The 21,271-nt window shown below is 49.6% G+C and overlaps 7 protein-coding genes across 7 annotated transcripts; 4 read left to right on the forward strand and 3 right to left on the reverse strand.

Moving 5' to 3' along the window:
- Positions 1–154: 154 nt before the first annotated feature.
- Positions 155–8,437, forward strand: N7520_000394 (putative translational activator; the record flags this gene model as incomplete). Its single annotated transcript, XM_057134329.1, has 6 exons — positions 155–275; positions 333–2,404; positions 2,455–3,334; positions 3,383–7,207; positions 7,258–7,449; positions 7,500–8,437. 6 exons carry the CDS (start codon positions 155–157, stop codon positions 8,435–8,437), a joined length of 8,028 nt encoding a protein of 2,675 aa, XP_057000265.1.
- A 305-nt stretch (positions 8,438–8,742) lies between these two features.
- On the forward strand, positions 8,743–10,785 carry N7520_000395 (60S ribosomal protein eL19; the record flags this gene model as incomplete). Its single annotated transcript, XM_057134330.1, has 5 exons — positions 8,743–8,808; positions 9,760–9,857; positions 10,016–10,285; positions 10,379–10,529; positions 10,642–10,785. 5 exons carry the CDS (start codon positions 8,743–8,745, stop codon positions 10,783–10,785), a joined length of 729 nt encoding a protein of 242 aa, XP_057000266.1.
- A 432-nt stretch (positions 10,786–11,217) lies between these two features.
- N7520_000396 (GNAT family N-acetyltransferase) lies at positions 11,218–11,801 on the reverse strand (the record flags this gene model as incomplete). The annotated part of the gene is made up of 2 exons (XM_057134331.1): positions 11,218–11,221; positions 11,302–11,801. 2 exons carry the CDS (start codon positions 11,799–11,801, stop codon positions 11,218–11,220), a joined length of 504 nt encoding a protein of 167 aa, XP_057000267.1.
- Positions 11,802–12,267: 466 nt separating this feature from the next.
- N7520_000397 (uncharacterized protein) lies at positions 12,268–12,708 on the reverse strand (the record flags this gene model as incomplete). The annotated part of the gene is made up of 1 exon (XM_057134332.1): positions 12,268–12,708. One exon carries the CDS (start codon positions 12,706–12,708, stop codon positions 12,268–12,270), a length of 441 nt encoding a protein of 146 aa, XP_057000268.1.
- A 471-nt stretch (positions 12,709–13,179) lies between these two features.
- Positions 13,180–14,875, reverse strand: N7520_000398 (cellobiose dehydrogenase; the record flags this gene model as incomplete). The annotated part of the gene is made up of 2 exons (XM_057134333.1): positions 13,180–13,284; positions 13,364–14,875. 2 exons carry the CDS (start codon positions 14,873–14,875, stop codon positions 13,180–13,182), a joined length of 1,617 nt encoding a protein of 538 aa, XP_057000269.1.
- Positions 14,876–16,870: 1,995 nt separating this feature from the next.
- N7520_000399 (uncharacterized protein) lies at positions 16,871–18,250 on the forward strand (the record flags this gene model as incomplete). Its single annotated transcript, XM_057134334.1, has 2 exons — positions 16,871–17,574; positions 17,623–18,250. 2 exons carry the CDS (start codon positions 16,871–16,873, stop codon positions 18,248–18,250), a joined length of 1,332 nt encoding a protein of 443 aa, XP_057000270.1.
- A 361-nt stretch (positions 18,251–18,611) lies between these two features.
- On the forward strand, positions 18,612–20,849 carry N7520_000400 (peptidase family-domain-containing protein; the record flags this gene model as incomplete). Its single annotated transcript, XM_057134335.1, has 1 exon — positions 18,612–20,849. The coding sequence occupies one exon, from the start codon at positions 18,612–18,614 to the stop codon at positions 20,847–20,849; it is 2,238 nt and encodes a 745-aa protein (XP_057000271.1).
- Between the last annotated feature and the right edge of the window lie 422 nt (positions 20,850–21,271).

Here is a 21,271-nt window from a genome sequence, read left to right on the forward strand (position 1 = left end):
AGAATCGGATAGTTGTGAAGCGGCGGAGAGGCTCTCGGTGATTCTCCCCACACAAAACTCTTATGACAGCATTCGATCGATTCCAGCCCACTTTCAACATTCCACCAACCTCACCACCCTCCCTCCAACCTCCTCCCCTATTTGACCTACCATCATGGATGGAGTTCCATGGGACCAGGTCAAGGCTGGGGATCTGGATGTCTTGCGGGTCGAGCTTTTCTCGAGTTCGACTCTGCGAAGACTCCGGGCCCTGCAAGAACTTCGCGACAAGAGCGGTACTCTTGAACCCCCATAACCACTTAAAAAGAATTGATTGGCTAATTATGTTGCAGGATCTGATATTCCGTCGGAATTAAGCCTTGGTATCCTAGCGCTTCTTTTCCAAACCTATCCTCTTTACGTCGATCGTTCCTCTCGCCAGGCCGTTCAACAATGTCTCCGCTCCCTCCTCCGAACCCCGAACGCTGCGAACCACCTCGAATATTTATCTGAGAGTCTGAAGATTGAGACAGCTAAGCCTACTCTGTCTCCGGGATCTGCATTTGTGTTGTTGGAGTGGTGCTGCAATATTTTGCAGCAGGTTAGCGAGAACGAGGCTACGCCCTTGGCTACTGTGCTGGATCTGATCACCGTGGATGCCAAGGCTTTGGAAACTTGCTTGGCTCACACACCGAAGCCGTCAGTAAAACAGTCGGCCCTCACAGTGACTAGACGTGCATTGCGCGCAACATTTTCGAACAAGACATGGGGCGAGGAAGCCGTGCGCCAGTCAGTGAGTCGACTGACCGCGGATGCGGCAGCAGGTTACAAGAATGCATTGCTTCTGGGTGTTATCTCGGGCGTATGTGCTCGACTACCGGCCAGAAAATCAACTCTCGAGGAGTCTAAGAAACCCATCCTGGCCTATTATGTCAAGGAAATCGTAGGCTCAAAGTCTGTTGTGCCTTCTCACGTCGCCGAAGGACTGTCAGACTTCATAACTTCGTTTGTCACATACGAGGATGTGACCACTGAATTGGTACCTCCCATGGAGAAATCTATGTTGAGAGCACCGGAGGTTATCTTGAACGGCGTCATCCCGCCGTTCAGTGCCGCTCTGTCAAAAGACATTGACCTTTCTGAAGTGGTTCAGACTCGCCTGTCTAAGCATTTGCTATCCAGCATGAAGTCAAACAACCCAGTGATCCGACAAGGAGCCTCTGACTCGTTCAGAGCTCTACTCTCTCGATGCCAGACCGAGTCTGTGATTTTGAAGATCACGAGTGAAATCGTTGGTCCGTTGAAAACACAGAAGATCACGGCCCCAGAACACCGAGTTGCCTACGCGCAAGCTGTTTCTGCGATTCCTTCTTCAGTAGAAGCCTCGAAAGAGATCGTTCAAGGTTTTGGCCCTCTGTTCACGCGGGAGTCTAACGAACCTGCCCTGGAAGAGGAGATCAAAGCGTTCGGCAAGCACCTCGCTTTCCTTATTCAATCCTCTGTCAAGGTCGTGGATGACGTTATTAATACTATTGTTAAGGGTATCTCCGACAAGCGAATTCCGTTCCGAAAGATCTGGCAGCTCAACGTGGGAGAGATGCTTTGGAATTCTGATATCGCGGCCCTTAGGACCGCCGAGATTCAGCCTCTGATTACCAAATTCCTCGGGAAGATGAAGGATTTGTTTGGCGAGGTGGCCTCCAACCCGCTGCCCTCAGCTCAAAGCGGCGCATTGTCGTCTGCGTATATGTTCTTGGCCCTTTTCGAACGTGTTTCAGAAATTGATGGCTCGGATAAGTCTATCTGGGAAGAGAAAGTCTCGCAGTCATTGATCATGGGCGCAAAGCCTTCTTTCCTCCTCAACCCCAAGGCCTACTCGAAAATTGGGTCTAAGGAAGAGATGCAATGGCTTGCCAGGGCTCTGGCGGCTGTCACTTCTGGATCCAAATTCGCCGCTGCCGAGGATGAGGCCAAGAATGCTTGGGCCCAATCCTTTATCTACGCTATCACTGGCCCTATCATGACCACCAAATTCCGAGAGAATGCTGTGGAAGCACTGTCTACTGTACACAAGAAAGACATGGCCTCTGTAGGAAGCATTGTTATCAATGCTCTTTGGACTTGGATCCATGCGTTCCGTACCGGAGAGAAGGAGTCAGCTGCTGTCTCCGCTGGACCAGGAAGCGAGCGTCTACTGCACCAGATCTTGAAAGCCATTTGCCCTCTAGCTGCTAACAAAGAGGCAGTGGAAGGCGCATCTTCGATTCTCGAGTCTCAGCTCATCAAGATCCTTATTCTTAGCCGATCTGAATTGATCCCAGGCGCTTCTTGGATCGACTTGTGCTTGAGAACCGGCACAGATCCCGGGAACCTAGTCCGTGCCCACCCTGCAGATTGCATTGAGCAATTGACAGGTGTTAATGCCGTACGTATAATTGAGATAATATATTGGTTCATATACTAATAAGGTGACAGGACCCTGTAAAATCGAGTGTGCCACAAGTCAACTCCGCTGTTTGGAGTGCTGCAGGTGACCTGGCGTTCGTGGCCCCCGAAGTCATGATTCCACGTCTCGTCGATCAAATCAAATCTGATTTGGATGGCTCCCGTCTTTCTAAATTCACTGCTACTGATGCGGCAATTGCGCGCACTCCCGAGGGCACTGCGTTCATCGATGTCCTCAGCAGCAAATCGAAGCAGCCTGCTTTTGACAAGAACACCAAAGACTATGACACTTTGAAGTGGGAGGAGGAGCTCCGGGCACAGCTGGCCGAGAAGAAGGGCGCGAAGCCTAAGAAGCTCACGGCCGAAGAGCAATCTAAAGTCAAGGCTCAGCTTGCAAAGGAAGCAAAGATCCGCGAGGATGTGCTTCAGGAAGTTAAGCGGATCGAGCGCGGTGCTGGCCTTATCCGTGGTCTTGCCACTGGGCCAGCTAGCGATGTTGAGGGATGGATTAACGCAGCTGTCAGCTGCTTACTGTCTCTTGCTCGAGCTGGTGCTGGATTGTTTGTTGGCGACGTGGTGTCCCAGGCATTCGTTGCTTGCTCTAACGAGCTGTCTTCGCGCCTGGGCAACCTTCGGCCGTTCGTCGGAATTGCTACCCTTCGGGCCATTGGCAACACAAACCTCCCCGCGGAAAGGCAATTGGAACATCTTGGAGAACTTGTAACAAGAATTCTTTACCGTCTTCGATTTGCATCCGAACAGCGGCCACTTGATACCGCATCCCTCGCCTACGTTCTTCCGATGCTCTTCATGATATTGAGCCAGAACGGCATTGAGGAGGTCAAGGGCGAGCAAGAAGGCGAGCAGGTTCTGCTTGCGATTGAACTTCTCTCCTTCCACTCCAGCTCTTGTAAGTAGCATCATAATGTTGAGTGGATACGTCGCTAACTCTTTTTAGTCTCCGATGTGCGACTTCCTCGCAATGAAGTGCTGCAGCACCTTCTTGGCGCCATGCAGAAATACACTCAACACTACAAGCTGATCAAGGATACCTTGTTCAACTTCTGCCGTTGCATCTCCCCTAACATCACCACAGAGGAGCTTCAAACTCTACTGGAAGGTAGCATTGTTTCTGAAGCCTCTGTCAGGACATCTGTTCTTCAGGTCATTGACGCTGAGATTGATCTGACTGATCTCGACTTCTCTGAGCATATTTGGTTGGAGTGCCATGATAGCGTGGAGGAAAATGTCGAGCTCGCTCAGACAATCTGGGAAGACAACGCTCTTGAAGTGGATGACGAAGCTTTCCCTCGGATTATCAAGTACCTGGACTCCAAGGATAGTCAACTGCGTGGAGCGGCCGCCCGTGCACTTGCCAAAGCGATCGAATCCGACACGAGCAAATTCGCTAGCATCTTTTCTGAACTGCAAGCCAAATATGCTGAAGACGTCAAGCCCAAGGCCCCCGAAAAGGATGCTTACGGCATGCCCAAAAAGATGGACAACCCAGACAACTGGGAGAGCCGTAGCGGTGTGGCATTGGCTTTCAATGCCATGACCAATTTGTTTGATGGCGAACAGGTCATTGCCCTCCTGCAATTCCTTATTGAACGTGGCCCTCTCGTTGACAAAAATTCTGCCGTCCGAAGCCAAATGCAGGAGAGTGGAAAATTGGTGATCGCCCAACGAGGACAACAAAAAGTTGAGGAGTTAATGAAGCTGCTTGAAACCACATTGGAAACCTCCGACAAAGGAACCCAAACCTCCGATTTGCTGAACGAGGCAGTCGTTGTTCTATATGGATCCTTGGCCAGGCATTTGAAGGCCGATGACCCTCGTCTGCAGACTGTTCTGAAGAAGCTTCTTGCGACCCTCCCAACCCCCTCTGAAACCGTTCAGTCTGCTGTCTCGGAGTGTCTGCCACCACTAATCAGATTGTGTGGCCCTAAGGCCTCTGACTATGTCCAAGAGATGCTTGATCAACTCCTTAACGTCAAGAACTACGCCACCCAGCGTGGTGCTGCGTACGGTCTTGGTGGCATTGTCAGCGGTAGAGGTATTGCAACATTGCGAGAGTTCCGAATTATGAGCTTGCTTAAAGAAGCCACTGAGAACAAGAGGGAGCCTCACCAGCGACAAGGTACTTTCCTGGCGTATGAGCTTTTTGCCACCATTCTTGCGCGCATGTTTGAGCCCTATGTCATCCAACTCGTTCCCCAGTTGCTTGGGGGCTTCGGCGACCCAAGTATTGATGTCCGTGACGCTTGTCTAGATGCCTCCAAGGCCTGCTTCCAGAATCTCAGTTCCTATGGTGTGAAGAAGATCCTTCCTACCCTGCTCGACGGTCTGGATGATACTCAGTGGCGTAGTCAAAAGGGTGCCTGTGAACTTCTCGGAGCCATGGCCTACCTTGACCCGCAACAACTCGCCGCTAGCTTGCCTATTATCATCCCGCCCCTTACCATCGTTCTCAACGATACACACAAGGAAGTTCGCAACGCCGCAAACCGCAGTCTTCAGCGCTTCGGAGAAGTCATCAGCAATCCTGAAGTCAAGAGCTTAGTTGGTGTGCTTCTCAAGGCTCTGAGTGACCCTACCAAGTACACGGATGAGGCACTGGACTCCTTGATCAAGGTTTCCTTTGTGCACTACCTCGACGCGCCTTCACTGGCTCTGGTTGTTCGTATCCTTGAGCGTGGCCTCTCCGACCGATCCAACACCAAGCGAAAATCCGCTCAGATTATCGGCAGCTTGGCTCATCTTACTGAACGCAAGGATCTCATTTCACACCTGCCAATCATTGTGGCTGGTCTCAACCTGGCCATTGTCGATCCTGTTCCTACTACTCGTGCTACCGCTTCAAAGGCTCTGGGTTCTCTCATCGAGAAGCTTGGAGAGGATGCTCTACCCGACCTCATCCCTAACCTCATGAACACCCTCAAGTCGGACACTGGTGCCGGAGACAGACTTGGATCTGCACAGGCCCTCTCAGAGGTTCTCGCTGGTCTGGGTACCACAAGACTCGAGGAGACCCTGCCTACCATTCTACAGAATGTTTCCAGCTCCAAGGCTGCTGTGCGCGAGGGCTTCATGACTCTCTTCATCTTCTTGCCGGCTTGCTTCGGTAACAGCTTCGCAAACTATCTCAGCAAGATTATTCCCCCTATTCTTGCTGGTCTGGCCGATGATGTCGAGTCAATTCGTGAGACCTCCCTTCGGGCTGGTCGTCTGCTGGTCAAGAACTTCTCTACTAAGGCCATTGATCTTCTTCTTCCCGAGTTGGAGCGTGGTCTGGCGGATGACAGCTACCGCATTCGTCTCAGCTCAGTCGAGTTGGTTGGAGATCTGCTCTTCAGTCTTACTGGTATCAGTGGTAAGGCTGAGGCCGATGAAGAGGAGGAAGAGGCCGCTCAAGCTGGCCAGTCCCTTCTCGAGGTTCTTGGAGAGGAGCGGAGAGACAAGGTCCTTTCCGCCCTGTTCATCTGTCGCTGCGATACTTCAGGCTTGGTCAAGAGTGCTGCTATGGCTGTGTGGAAGGCTCTGGTCGCCTCTCCCAAGATCCTCAAGGAGATGGTGCCTACTCTTGCTCAGCTTATCATTCGCCGCCTTGGATCATCAAACATGGAACAGAAGGTCATTGCCAGCAACGCGCTCGGCGATCTTGTCAAGAAGGCCGGAGAATCAGTCCTGTCTACCTTGTTGCCTCTGCTTGAGGAAGGTCTCCAGGCCTCGCCCGATGTCGATGTCAAGCAGGGTATCTGTATTGCTCTGCGCGAGCTCATCACCTCCGCCACCCCCGAGGGTCTGGAGGACTTCGAGAAGGTTCTCATCTCTACTGTCCGCGTTGCTCTCGTCGATAGCGATGAAGATGTCCGTGAAGCGGCCGCCGAAGCCTTTGATGCCCTGCAGGACATCATGGGTAAGAAGGCTGTGGACCAGGTCTTGCCCTACCTTCTTCACTTGTTGAGAAACGACGAGGAGGCTGAACAGGCCTTGTCCGCACTGTTGACCCTGCTCACCGAGCAGACCCGCGCGAACATCATTCTTCCTAACCTCATCCCCACCCTTCTTACTCCACCGATTACCGCCTTCAACGCCAGAGCTCTTGCATCTTTGGCCGAGGTTGCGGGCGGAGCCATGACAAGAAGATTGCCCAACATCCTCAACGGTATCATGGACGGTATCATCCAGACAGATGACGAAGAGCTCCGCACAGAACTCCGCACTGCCCTCGATACAGTTTTGGTATCTGTGGATGAATACGATGGCCTGAATGTTGCCATGAACGTGATGCTGTCACTTGTTAAGCATGATGATCACCGTCGCCGTGCCGAAGCTTCTCTCCACCTCACCAAGTTCTTCGCCGATGCCGATGTCGACTTCTCGAGGTACTACCAAGACATTATCCGTGTCTTGTTGATCTCTTTCGATGATTCTGACAAGGACGTTGTCAAGTCAGCATGGACCGCTCTCAGTGGTCTCATGTCTCACATGCGCAAGGAGGAGATGGAAGTTTTGGCCATTCCTGCTCGCCAAATTCTGCGACAGGTTGGTGTGCCGGGTGCGGACCTTCCTGGATTCAGCCTGCCAAAGGGAATTATGGCTATTCTGCCGATCTTCTTGCAAGGTCTGCTCAACGGCACCACCGACCAGCGCACTCAATCGGCGTTGGCCATTTCCGACATTATCGACCGTACTAACGCCAATTCCTTGAAACCTTTCGTTACTCAGATCACTGGTCCTCTGATCCGTGTTGTATCGGAGCGTTCGGTCGATATCAAATGTAAGTTTGGAGCTTATTTATTCTACTGATCGAATGCTAATTAGAGTTAGGTGCCGTTTTCTTCACTCTTAACAGGTTGCTCGAGAAGATCCCGCTTGCTGTCAAGCCTTTCCTGCCTCAGCTGCAGCGAACCTTTGCCCGTGGTCTGGCAGATACGTCGAGTGAGACCCTGCGCAACCGTGCAGCCAAGGGTCTTGGTATCTTGATTACTTTGACCCCTAGGGTTGATCCGCTCATTGCTGGTAAGTTGAACTATCACACTCAATCTGTGACCAATGCTAACGCTTCTCAGAACTCATCACTGGATCTAAGACTTCTGATGACGGTGTGAGGAACGCTATGATGAAGGCTCTCCAGGAGGTTGTCGGCAAGGCTGGTGGCAACATGAGCGAGGCGTCTCGCACATCCATCCTTGCTTTGATCGATGATGACTCCAGCGACAAGACCGATAAGATCGCCATTACCAACGCGAAGTTGTTGGGTGCTCTTGTCAAGGTTCTCCCGGAGGACAACGCGATCACTCTAATCAAGAACCGAATTCTCAACGGTCAGCTTTCGCACGCGTCGGTCCTTGGTTTGAATTCCCTTTTGGTCGAGGCTCCTGCCGTCTTGTTGGAGCATTTCTCTACCGAAACCTCTTCGACCATCTGCCAGGGTATTGTCAGCAAAGATCCCTTCGTCTCCGATAACAGTGTTCTCGCCGCTGGTAAATATCTCTTGGCCGATGACGGTGACCACAGCTTTGAGACGCACAAGATCATCTTCGATGCTCTCGCTCCCGTCATCCTGCCAGGTGCTCCGTCCGATACCCGCCGCTTGGCGCTGGTTGTCATTCGAACCATCAGCCGTCTCCACCCAGAGATGACTCGCGCTCACCTGGCTCTTCTGGCCCCGCCAATCTTTGCCAGCGTACGGGACATGGTTATCCCCGTGAAGCTGGCAGCGGAAGCTGCTTTCCTGTCCCTCTTCTCCGTGGTGGATTCCGATGCCGAGGTCTTTGACAAGTACATGGCTGGTCCCGGTGCCTCTCTCCCGCCCGGACCGAAGCGCAGCATGTCCGACTACTTCAAGCGTGTTGCTTTGCGTCTTGCTGCCCAGTCTCGTGAGCGTCGCCTGGCTGAAGGTGGCGAAGGTGGACTGGGTCTAGCGAATGATGAAGTGGATGACGAGAAGGAATTGTGGAGTATTGGCAAGGTGGATCTGGGGCAGGATGCATTTGCTGATGACTAAGTTATGTTATGATAGCCCAACTGCCCTAACGGGTAATGATTGGGTTGAGCATCCCAAGGTTGTAATCTTATAGAGAAATACCCTTGGGCTTTTTTTTGTTTATTCTGTCCCTTCGTTGATACGCACAAAAGTTGTTTTGACGATTGGATTTCAATGATCGTATTTGAGTAATCTGCAAATTTATAGAATATATAGATATACATATTACCTATATGACCTCGAAGTTATCAGAGGGCCATTTGTCGGACCATCATTTCCTCGCATCGAGTTCCCTCACCCCCCAGGAAGCCTAAACACTTGATCTCATGACGGCAAACACGACAATCCCTGTGCCCAGAGTCCATGATGTCCGTCGAGAAGATAGAAGAGTCGTATCTATAGTGATGGACTACATGCCTAGCATGCGACTCGGTGAAGCATAGAAAACTTTGGACTCCGATCAGAAGCTCTCTATCACCTCTCAGCTTCACTCCTACGCAAATCGACTGCGACTTAGAAGGTAGCTATATCGGAGCTATCGATCATGGCAAAGCTATAATCAGACAGATTTTATCAACTGAAGGCGATCCGTTTGATTCCGGAAAGCAGTTCAACGAACGAGTTTATTCTGGGAGGCATTATCAAATCAGTACCAGATATAATGCGACATTTTGCCAAGTTTGCGTTTATTGATGACCATAAGATTGGTTTCACGCACGTCAATTTGTCCCCGCATAATATCCTAGTCGAAGGAGGCAGGGTTACAGCTATCCTTGACTGGCAAAATGCCAGCTGGTGTCCGGAACACTGGAAATATATTGGGGCGCTTCGGCAACTGAAGCCGAAGCCCGACTGGCCAGAATATCCATCACGTATTCTTCTACCCCGATACGAGAGATAATTCATAGGAATTTTCTTCCTATCTCGTCTTTGGGATCATTAGCGGATATAGATATAGTAGTAGTTCATCCTGGGGTGTTATGTATACATGTATAGTGGAGCCTTTCCACATTGGGAACATTGATATCATGTGATTGAGATCCACCTCCAGGTCACGTGTTAAAATTTCAATGCAAACAATTGACAGTCAGATCAAGTCAAGTTGTTAGTCCGGGTGTATAAGAGAGAATGAACTGGTGGCTCTAATAGAGAATGATTTTTCTTTTCTTCTATAATCCATAAAACCAACTTTGGAGGGCATTTCCCCATACAATAAGTCTTGTTTCCTGCCCCAGATTTTTCTATTTTCATTTTCGAGATCCGGATTACCTGATTAGGAGTAGGGCTAAGGGTGCAGCCCTAATACCCTAGTGTGGACGAAGCACTCGCTTACCATGAATTAGCTAATCGGCCCGCCCAACTTCTCACTGCCTGGATTTCCCAGTCGAGTGCCCTACGAACATCATCCGCCAAAAGACCGTCGATACGCCGACATCAAGATGTGAGTGCCATCAAATACACTACCTACACGAGAACCCATGCCCTATAATTTGATTGCACCGAACTCGCTGTTTCGCCCACTCGAGCAAGGAAAAATGGATCGATATCGATGAATGTGATTGTGTGGCAGAGGCTGACCTCGACTTTTTTTTCCTGTAGGGTCAACCTTCGCACCCAGAAGCGCCTCGCCGCCTCCGTGGTCGGCTGCGGCAAGCGCAAGATCTGGCTCGACCCCAATGAGATGAACGAGATCTCCAACGCCAACTCCCGTCAGACCATCCGCAAGCTCGTCAGCGATGGCCTCATCATCCGCAAGCCCGTCACCATGCACTCGCGCTCCCGCGCCCGTGAGCTCAACGAGGCCCGCCGCATCGGTCGTCACCGCGGTCTGGGTAAGCGCAAGGGTACCAAGGACGCCCGTATGCCCAGGTATGCAGGACCCTTTCATGGAATTCCGACCCCTCAAAGAGGGGGTGCCGATATGCAACATCCATGCTGATCGTGTCATTTTCTATTTTACAGCCAGGTCCTCTGGATGCGCCGCATGCGTGTTCTCCGTCGTCTCCTCGTCCGCTACCGTGCCGCTGGCAAGATCGACAAGCACCTCTACCACGAGCTGTACCACCTGAGCAAGGGTAACACCTTCAAGCACAAGCGCGCTCTTGTTGAGCACGTAAGTATCACCGATATTTCATTTCCCCCTATAAATCGACCTACGACACATACCCCGCCACTCGCAATTTGCAGGAATATCTCCGACTGACCCATTTTCTTTCACTCTACAGATCCAGAAGGCCAAGGCTGAGCGCCAACGCGAGCGTATCCTCAAGGAGGAGATGGACGCCAAGCGTGCCAAGAACAAGGCTCTCCGCGAGCGTCGGGCAGAGCGCACCGAGGCCAAGCGCACCGCCCTCGAGGCCCAGGAGTAAAATTCCTCAAAATCCCATTCCGTTGTGTGACGTTTTTCTCTCTTTCGGCGACGGTGCGGAGGTTGAAAGCGGTTCCCTTGTGGGTTTGTTCCAGGATTCGGCCCCTGCAAAGTGATTTGTTCCCCCTCGAATTCTAGGTCGGCCTTTACTTTTCGACTCTTCCTATGGTCGGGCTCTTTTTCAGTTGACACGGGCTTTCTGGAAAGGGAATGTGGGGGCAATAGGAAGATGCGATGATGATGTGATACTCAAGCTTCTTGTTAATAACGAACGAGAAAGCAAAAGGAAACTACTTTTTCAAAACAAAAAAACTAAAAACTTCCCCCCCCGGCGCTTGTTATGAAATCGATTGTTTCCTTGACCGTCCTAAAATGTCTTGATGATATCTGGTAGATTAATCTTGAAGTCTTATCCAAGGCACACATACATACACTAGCTATACCAGTAGGGTTCAGTTAGACGTCAACCCAAGGTAATATATCAAGCCAATCCCTTCTCCATCTCCACAAAACATACATCCTCCGGCAATACCAAATTGGGAAACTTCTCTCTAGGAAAAGGCACCTCTCCCCCGTCTTCTGATACCCACGACGCAAATACCAAGCAATCAATTCCTGACGTGTAGAAAGAGCATTGAGTCCTGTTTTCGACACGCCCCACGTCTCACGTGCGTATTCCTCCGCATAAGCCAGCACCTGTCTTCCAACCCCCGCCTGCTGGTAATCGGTGTTCACAGCGACCATAGAAAGACGTGCATAGTCATTCGTGCGCTGAGATACATCGACTGAAGCCACAAGTATCTCGCGATGATCGTTGGTGAAGGCGAGGAGAATAACAGTGTTTGGCATGGTGATTGTTTTCGTTACATCATCAATGGAGACAGTAAAGTTTCTTCCTAGTTCCATGTCTGCGGTCCAGTTTTCTCGAGTATCTTCTGCGCGGAATGCGGATTGCACAAGTTGTTGGATGAAGGGTGCATCGGTTAGGGTTGCGATGCGGAAGTGCAGATCGGCCATTGTGGAGGTGGAATGTTAAAACTTGTAGTTTGTGCTGACTTTGGACTGTAAACATGAGAGAAAGAGTAAAGGGATAAAATTTAGTATTTAAGGTTGACTTGTGCTGATCAGGTAGATGTCATGTGGTAGATGTAATGTAAAGGGCGTAACTTGTATCTATGTTTAGACTTGAGGAAATTACCGCAAAATGGCGTTTTAGCCCCGAGAAACAACACAGATCTTGCGTACACTGTGGTTATTCCCATATCATCGGTCCTTCTGATCGGTCCACTGGATCTCCCAAACGTCAAAACACTTGTTATTTGGGATTGTAAAAGCAGTGAGCTTCGCACTCACTATGGTCCTCGAATTGTTGAATTGGGTTTAGTACCAGTGGTCCTGCATCTTGAGATGACCTGCAAGTACAATCAGTAAGCTCAACCCCACAATGATGAACTAGAAGGGAGTGATAAGAGACTGACCAGGATCATTCAACCTTCCCGCGAATCACGAAGTAGACGCAAATGTCGTTGTCTGGCCATGGGTTCGGGGGCTTTGGGCAATATCCACACCACTCGGTAATACCCTTCTCAATGAGAGCATGGTAGTTTTCTTCCGTCAAGGTCACCTCTTCTACCTGTCTTTCGATGAGGTATGCATTGCCAGGATGGGGCCTGTTGGGACTCCAAGTAATTTCCTGAGTCTCCGGATCGTATGGGCTCAGTTGTTCCATGAGGTCAGGGAAGTTGAGAGCCTCGGTAGGAAACCATTCATCCAGACGGTTGCTGTGAGTCTGTAGATATTTACTCTTACACTCATCGACCGGAACAGGTGAGCCCGGGTAGTAGAACTCGAAGGTGAATTCTTGGAGCCATACTAATTGCTGATTGTCTCTGAGTTGAGGGGGGATATCCTCGGCGATATGCATGATGATGTGTGAATGTCGCTAGAAATGATTTGAATGAATTTAGGGGAAGTTGAGAGGAACGCGTGCTAGAGTTGAGTTGAGGAAGAAAACAAGCGAAGTGAATAACAATGGTGGGTGTCTAGGTAGGTTGTGCCCTGTGTACTGTCTAGCAAGCTCCCTCCGTACATATTATCGTGCTTCTTTTGTTATTCTCACACATGCAATCTACTTTTCAATAAGGCGCTAGGTGAATACCGATGTACTCTATGCGTTCCGAGGTTGTTCATACCATTATGTCTCTCACTCAGACGAAGACAATACCCCACTGTTAGATTTTGGGGTATGTGATCACCAAGAATTTTCCTGCACAGCGTGTGGGAATCCCCTTTATCAAATCTGTCACTTCCAAATCTTCCAGAGCCCCATTCATCGTGCCCATTCTTCTCTTTTCAAAAATTCCTCCTCTCTGCTTGCAAGTATTACCCGCACCATCTACAGTGCAAGAATCTTGGCAACTGCGGCCTCGGCAACGACCATGATAGTGGCCTGGATGTTACCGGACGGGAGGTCAGGGTGGATACTTCCATCAACGATGAACTGTAGTTATGATGTTAGTATGCAAAAACTTCGAACAAGCAGCAAGAAAGCGAGATATTAAGTGTGGAGGAATACGTACAAGGTTGTTAGTACCATATACCTTGGTGTCAAGATCGACAACAGATGAACCACCAATCTTGCGGCCATCATCAGTACCAATCTTGGCAGTGGTAGTCCAGTGAACACCCTGGGTGTAGTTCTCAATGATAGAGGAAGCATTCGTGTAGGTCTCCAGATCCCATCCAGCGGCGTTCAAATCGTCAATCAAGCCCTGGACAAAGACCTCTGCAGCTTCCTGGTCACCCTGGGTGTTGAGGTAAGGAGATTTGAGGAAGATAGTGTTGCCATCAACATCCAACCCGAGGACGCCGGAGGAAGTAGCGCCGTGGGTCATGTATGCGGTGATGGAGACGGTATCTTCGGCAGAGGGGGCGCAGGATCCCTGGTAGTACCGAGTCTGACCATCCACATTGTTGGAAGTGAAGAAGATCATGCGGTGCTTGCCTTGAGCCAGCAGACCATCTCCCTCATGGTAGAGCGAGATATCAGTGGTATCCGAGCCATTGACGATCGCGGTATAGTCAGGAACGTTGAATGAGCCGTTTGTCTTCACAACAAAGGGGAAAATCGGGTGATCCTTCAATCCCTCGCCGACAGGGAGGTCGATCCATTCCTGCTCAGCGGGAACGTTGATTCCGCTCTCCTGGGCAATTCGAATCTGCTCCTTTCGGCCAATACCGGAGTTCCAAAGGACACGAGGGGTTGATAAAGCACCTGCAGACAGAATAACGCGGCCTTTCTGAGACATAGTGATAATCTCGGTCTCCCCAGAAGCTAATTCCACCTCGACGCCCGTGATCTGACCACCAGTCCGCATGAGGCGGAGGACCTTGGTGCCCATGCTCAGCTGGAAGTTGTCATATTGCTCGGCAAGAGGAAGGTAGGTGCGAACGGGACCGGCACGCATCTGATTTTTGATGTTCCATGCGGGGTGGCTGTAAACCTGGTGTTTCTCATTGGGTTGCTCGCTCATATCGACCGAAGTCCATCCAAGGTTGCTGAAGAAGCCCTTCAGAGTGGAGTACAAGCCCTGGTCATAAAGCTCCCCATCTTGCGACGGCAAAGTTGAACCAGGATTGCGCTGATATAGCCGAGCTGCAGCGGACTTCATATCATTCCAGTTCCATCCCTGGGGCCATTTATCATTGAAATCGCGCTCCGGGGGGTGCACGAAAACCATGTAGTTCACCGTGACACCGCCACCCAGAACACAAGCAGCTTCACCCGCAGTGTCGGTACAGATATACTGCTCCCACTCAGGGAGATTGCCGATATCGCCAGACAGGCCAGGCACATCGATTCCGGTTAGAGTGTTGTTCCACACCAGAGTATCATTGGACCCGGTAGATACAGTCGGGCCATAACCGCGCTCCAGGAGAAGAACTTTCTTTCCGGCCTCGGCAATGCGTTCGGCTGTGATGATGCCTGAAGGACCGCCACCGACGATGATGTAGTCGTAGGTGTTGTTCTGGAAGGTGGCCGAAACCGTGCCAATGGCAGCCATCGCGGCTGCGATTTGGAAGAACATCATGGTGTTCGGACTTGGAAAAGAACAATAAACGAAATTCGCACGCACAAGATAAAGACAGGAGCATATCATGGGTTTTTTATATGCTCAAGTACCTGAAGAAAGGGTGGGGCAGTAATATTGAAGATGTGGATTCTGATCCACTTTCGGATACCCGGATTTCTACAGTAGAATATTTGTAGAACATTGCTCAGCATGACAAGGACCCCTGTGGGTCGACCTCACGTTGAAAATTATATGCTGAGCTATCATCAGGTGGTGCAGTTATAGCGAGCAACGCAATCAGACCTAGACTACCACTGAAGATCAGTGATCACTGTTTGATCAAGATTGAACCAGTCTAATTATCAGATCATCAAATTCGCCAAGCACGACCTGCAAGGTCTTCCTTATAGGCCCCACTTAGAATCGGAAAACTTCCGTATCAAATAAGACTTTTGTCATGGCTTTGAAATCTCAAGCCGGTTGAAATCTCGGAGCCCTAACTTCTAAGGATGACATGAAAGTTAGTCAACCTGCACTAGTCTGGGAAAGGTTAGTATGTTTCCCTCCCAGTCACGGGATCACAAACTACGATGGGCATTAGAAAATGTCAATTATCAGTACACGCAGCAGTGTCAGATATATAAACTCCAGAATTAAAATTGTCGCATAGAAAGGAAAGACACAATAGGTAGTGAATAACACAATCAACTGTGCTTCGCAAATGCAAGGGAGGCGATAAGATATAGATAGAATCTTCAACCCGCCCGGAGGCCTCGGAGTGCAGCAAAACCTCGGATTATCCTCTATAGTACGGAGGACATATCAGGGAGGATATGCAATAAAAGACAGGAGAAAAAATGAGGCGAATAGACAAGAAATACGTCAAGAAAAGTTTTACGAGGCAAATGAAACAAAAAAAAAGTAAATACAAATTTCCAAAAATCCATAAAAAGAAATGCCCACTACCAGATTTGAACTAGTGATCTTTGCATTACAAGTGCAACGCCTTACCCCTTGGCCAAGCGGGCTTTGATATATTAATGATGCATTTATAGACGACTATAGACTTCAGAATATTATTTGTTTTCAGTTAGCCCAGGTCATGAAAAGAAAAAAGAACGAGAAGGGAAAGAAATATACACCTTGAGTTACGTTTCTGCCTCAGGTACTCATCATTCTTAACTAACTTATGAAGGTCAAAAGTCTCCAGAAATGGATTCGTTTCCATATAATTGATAAATCCATCACCGGGCATGAACCCATTCCAGCTACACCACTTCCGCGCGACGGTAGTACTTGTACCGAGTACAGTGGGCCATAGGACATGGCCGAATTGGTGTAAATCACATGATTTATTAGCTCAAATTGGAAAAAAAAAAAAAAAAAAAACCATACCCAACCCTGGAACACAGCAAAACACCCGTGAAATATTGTAGCTTTAAGGTGTATAATGCGCTAGGTCACGCTTGGTCACGCTACAGATGTCGAAGTTCAATGAGACTTTTTTGGATCTATTAACTAACGATCAATGATTCATGACCGCAATGCAATTCATTATCTTTCAATTTAGACATTGTATTGTCATTCCATTTAATATGTTGTCTGTTGTCTGTGAGTGGAGTTCTTTTTTGGATTATTTGGAAGGTAAAGTGGCCGTCGAAATATCCGAAGTACCTGAACTCCTATATCAGGTGCAGGGACTCAACCCCCCAAAAAGGACATAACCAACCACGTGATAGATAACGGGTAAACCCCCGATCGGGACAGATACCGCGATATTTATAAATACCCGCAAGTCTAACCTTACTTAGGCTAGTTTTCAAGTGGAGAGGGGCAAGCGGCTCCTGTCCGTACTTGCAGCCTAAAAAGTTCAGACCCTGAAAACCCCCAAAATCCCTTTTTCTGTCTAAGCTAACTTCGACAATAATTGAGATTGAAATTTCCTTCACGAAATTCTGGTGCTGAACCTGATTGTTATTCTATAAATTCCCTGTGTTTATAGTCGGCCGAACCATGGGTCGCATCAGCAAGGATGATCGCCCCGACGCGGCATCTTCTCATTCGCTTCATTCCATCGATGACCTGCCGCCCCCTTACACAGATGAACCTGACTTCATTCCTCCAGTCTCGAGCTCTAATTCTGCCCAAAGTATCGCTCATTTTCCTCTTCCTCTCCACCTTCGACTGGTTGATTCGGCTTACCTTCTTCCGGGATGCGACCTCAAGGCCAGTGACAAGCGCGCCATCTCAATCGCGCCATCCCTTTCGCGCAACAGCAATGAGCTCTTCTATGCTATTCGCCGGCAGATGAAGCTGCCCCCGCGACCACTACTTTGGATTAAGGGCACTCATAGTGAATCGACCAATGATGGAAAGAAGAAGGGCAGCAACACTGTCACCGACTTTGAATTTAAGCTTGATCTGGCAGAAACCATGTTGACTGGCTGGGAGGGCGAGCCACAGGGGAATTGGAAATGGTCAGAGGAGGAAGTCCTCAATGACGGGGATTGCAAGCCTGCTTTCCGTGGTGGAAGGCTCAAGTCTCGCACATACAAAGCGCCGCGTCACTCGCGCAGTGATGCGGAGGACAGTGATGCCCTCCTCGTTTCAGATGAAGGCCTGGATGCCGACGATGCTGATGAACGACCCACTTCCAATGATGTGAATCTGAAATTGTGGTGTGAGCGGTTTTGCAATGACCCTTCCCCCGTGAAATCGTACGTTTCTCTCCGAAACCCCCAAAACTGTTGACTTACACTGGTTAGATTCACCCTCCACCGCCAAGTATCAGGATTCGATTGGAAAGCCATGCGTAATGTTCTTGCTTCACATATCCGCTCTCTCAACTACCTCGGCTCCGTCGACTTCACGTTTACTGTGGCTCAACAGTCGGTCACTATCTACTCTCCCCATTGGATCAACCGTCTCCGCGCGAACCGCTACGTATGGTGGGCGGTTGTTATTCTCCAGCTTTGGATTATCACATGGCCCATCATATGGTTGCTTGAAAAACGTTACGAACTGGCTCATACACGTTGGCATTCTTCATTGTCCATTGATCCCAACAATCCACTTGTCAAAAAGTACGCCTGTGGTCGGGATGAAGCCACCCTGGGAGATTTTTGGGGGCCGGCCGTCAAACGAATGGCATGGAGCCAGAGGACCGGACAGGGTAATACTCTTACAAGGATGGATGCGGAACAAGTCCAGGGACTGAATACGGATCAGCTCCTTGGTATCCAGCGTGGTGATTCCGAAGCAGAACGGGAGAGACGGGAGCGAGTCAATAGTGGAGATGCTGGATTTGTTGATCATGTGGTAGGACTTGTTCGGGGAGTCGGAGAAGTATCACAAGGCTGGAGATTGACGGCGGGATGGGGTGCCAATTCTTGAAACATTTGAGTGCAATCATCCTCTATTAAAGCAGCTTAGTATTGCGTTTCTATGGAATTCCACTCGCTTATTTTCTACACATCTGAGCTTATGTAGTTTCATGGTTCATAAAATGTTCCAAGGGTCCAATTTGACTAGCCTAGTTCGGAGGCTCCGCTTATCGCTTAAATTGGAAGTTGTGGAAGCTTTTCATAGGCAGCAGCTACCACGGCTAACCGGTTCTGGCGGGCGATAAACGCCACCAAATCGATGCCTGGAAATGCCGTCCGGTGCCTAAAGCTTGTTGACCCGTGTTTTTACTTTATAAGCGAGCTTACTTCTCCTTTTCACCTAGACCCCAAGATCGTTACAAATTACAACCATGGCAAAGCGATCACTTGAATCTACCTCGGCCTCGGCCAAACGTCGAGTTAAACCAGCGAAGGTAGAACAAACCCCATTCCAAATTGTCAACCTGAAAGATGGCGACGTTCTACATCAAACATGCATCCTTGTGGACGGCACATGTCCTGCACTCGATTACAACGAAGAGACCACCTTCATCTCTGTCTGGTCGGACGATGCGTTCACCAAGTCAAAGTCTGCCACCCACTGGCCCCTGAACAAAGGGCAATGGAAGGCTCTTGTCATGCTCACTCCTGGAAGCAATACGATAACTTTCCAATTGCATCATGCTGGAGGAATCTCAGACGCTCTAAAGATCACAGTCAACTACATTCCTCTGTTGCAACTTCCACCACTTCATTTGGCGATTCTTGTGGCGAGCGACTCGCCTCTGCTTATCGATTGTCCACCTGCTAAGTACGGCGGGATTTCCACTGCGCATAGTAGTCTGGACGCTGCGATTGCCAAACTCCGCATGTCGGCGTATATGTGGCAGGCTCTGACGGCAGAAGATTTCCGGCAGAAGGGAATGGGTAGACGCTCGTTCCGGCTGGAGGAGGAGTGGATGTCTAATACGACTTTGCAGGCTGGTCATCAGATGACACCTGGTGATTATGGTCGCATGGCTGCTGTTGCAAAGGTTCATATTATCCGTTCTGATAAATCTGTTGCGGAGATCAGAGATGCGGATGTTGCCCAGCAGAATCCTCGTGGTCGCAACCGGGATGATCTGCATCGATACTTTGAGGAAGCTCTGGCTAAGTCGGGTGGTCTCTTTGAATCACGATGCAGACCTGTTGTAGCTGGAATGATCCTCGACTCGCACTATTCGGTGGAAAAATCTATGATTATGGGTCACGCTGCCTTGGGCTGCCATAAGCCTGATGGGATCTCGCTGGGAATTTTCGGCAGTCACCTTACCTACTCTTGGCCCCGTTTCCTGGAAGAGGTCCCTGCTTGTCTAACGGATATGGCAGTTGTCGGTGATACTGTTGGTAATGACAACGGCGAATGCGACACAATGCGCGGGGCGTGCTTTGTCGGCCAGGGAGCCTTCCTTCACGAAGTCGGCCACGCATTTGGCGCCGATCATACAACTGGTATCATGGCGAGAGGATACAGCAAATCCTGGGCGATGAATTTCATCGAGCACAAGACAAACAACAATATGGTGAATGACGCGAGGTGGGACATCCGTGATGCTCTCCGATTCAAGCTTCTTCCACACTTTGCAATTCCCGGAGATAGGCCTGTGTCAAATGAGTACAAGAATGCCGCGGTGCGCATTCAGGCTGATCTCAAAGATGAAGAAGCTGGTAGCGATGAAAAATTCAGCTCAGAGTCTCTCAGCGTGTCTTGCTCAGCAGGTCTTGCCCAAGTGACTATTCAAAGTGGTGAGGAGGACCCGAAAGTCTATTACAAGGAGACCATGGGGAACGACTGGACGGGCCAGTGCACAAGACTTTCCATCGACACAATCGCTGAACAGTTGGACCGGGCCAAATCATTGAAGATAACTGCCCTGGGAATGAATGGCAAAGAGCGAATGGTCACCGACGCGTGGAAATTGCTGAAAGAAAGACCTTACATGCTGATTCCCGGCAGCGATCTTGTCATTCGGAAACAATCGGTCCGCTGCGAGCTGCTCACTGAAGAGAACCAAGGCGATGAACTTGCTCCATGGGCTATGCTTCTCCAGCACCGCGGCAGGAATGGCCAGTTGTACCGTGCTACTTCGATTGATCTTCGCGTCGGATGTACCATGGACGGAGCGGTTGTGCACTATGCCGATGGGACGCATGAGAATTGCGGCCCTGCTCGTGACCAGCGAGGCCACCCACACAACTTCGGAGGACATGCTTCAGAGAGCCATGATCTCCCCGAAAATGAAACCATCACCAGAGTCTTGATTCGCAAAGAGGGTCCTTCCTGGGCTGGTAGTTTGTCCGGGATTCGAATGTCTCTGAGTAATGGAGACAAATGGGGTCATCTGGACGGCGACTATGACACTAATAGCAACATTGGTACTGAGGAAGATGGTGAGGATGGAGGTCTAGTCGCACTTGAACCAACTGATGGCGAAGTGATTGTAGGCTTCTATGGACAAAGTTACTCGCGATCTGGTTACACTTTTGAGTTTGGAATCTTGACGGCTCCGGAGGGTGTCGAATTGCCCCATGTGGTTTATGATATGCCGGAGTTGAGCAATATCTAAGATATACATATTTACTCATCAGTGCTATATATTTAGATGTTAATTGACCATGGTATGAGTGAGCTTTGATTTGTTCATGTCCTACCCATGAAATAAGCATAGAACATCACCTATGCAATGAACGAGTATAGAAGTCAGATGAAGGCCAAGGTTGTTATAGCAATTCATGTATTTCGTATTGGGTTTCTGAAATTTGTATTTGCTTACTACGTCACCTGATTAATGCAGCGGACTATCGATCAACCACTGGCATTCCATAAAGGTTCAAAATTATATAGCCATTTTGTTAATTTGATTTCAGCAACAGCTCGCGTAGCTCAGTTGGTAGAGCGCGGCACTAGTAATGCCGAGGTCTTCAGTTCAAATCTGGACGTGAGCAGTTTCTTTTTTGTTTCCTTGAACTTTCCATAAAATTTTTTCAA

This window comes from Penicillium odoratum (assembly GCF_028828045.1).
Source record: "Penicillium odoratum strain IBT 22623 chromosome Unknown utg000001l_segment0_segment0, whole genome shotgun sequence".
Taxonomy (NCBI): domain Eukaryota; kingdom Fungi; phylum Ascomycota; class Eurotiomycetes; order Eurotiales; family Aspergillaceae; genus Penicillium; species Penicillium odoratum.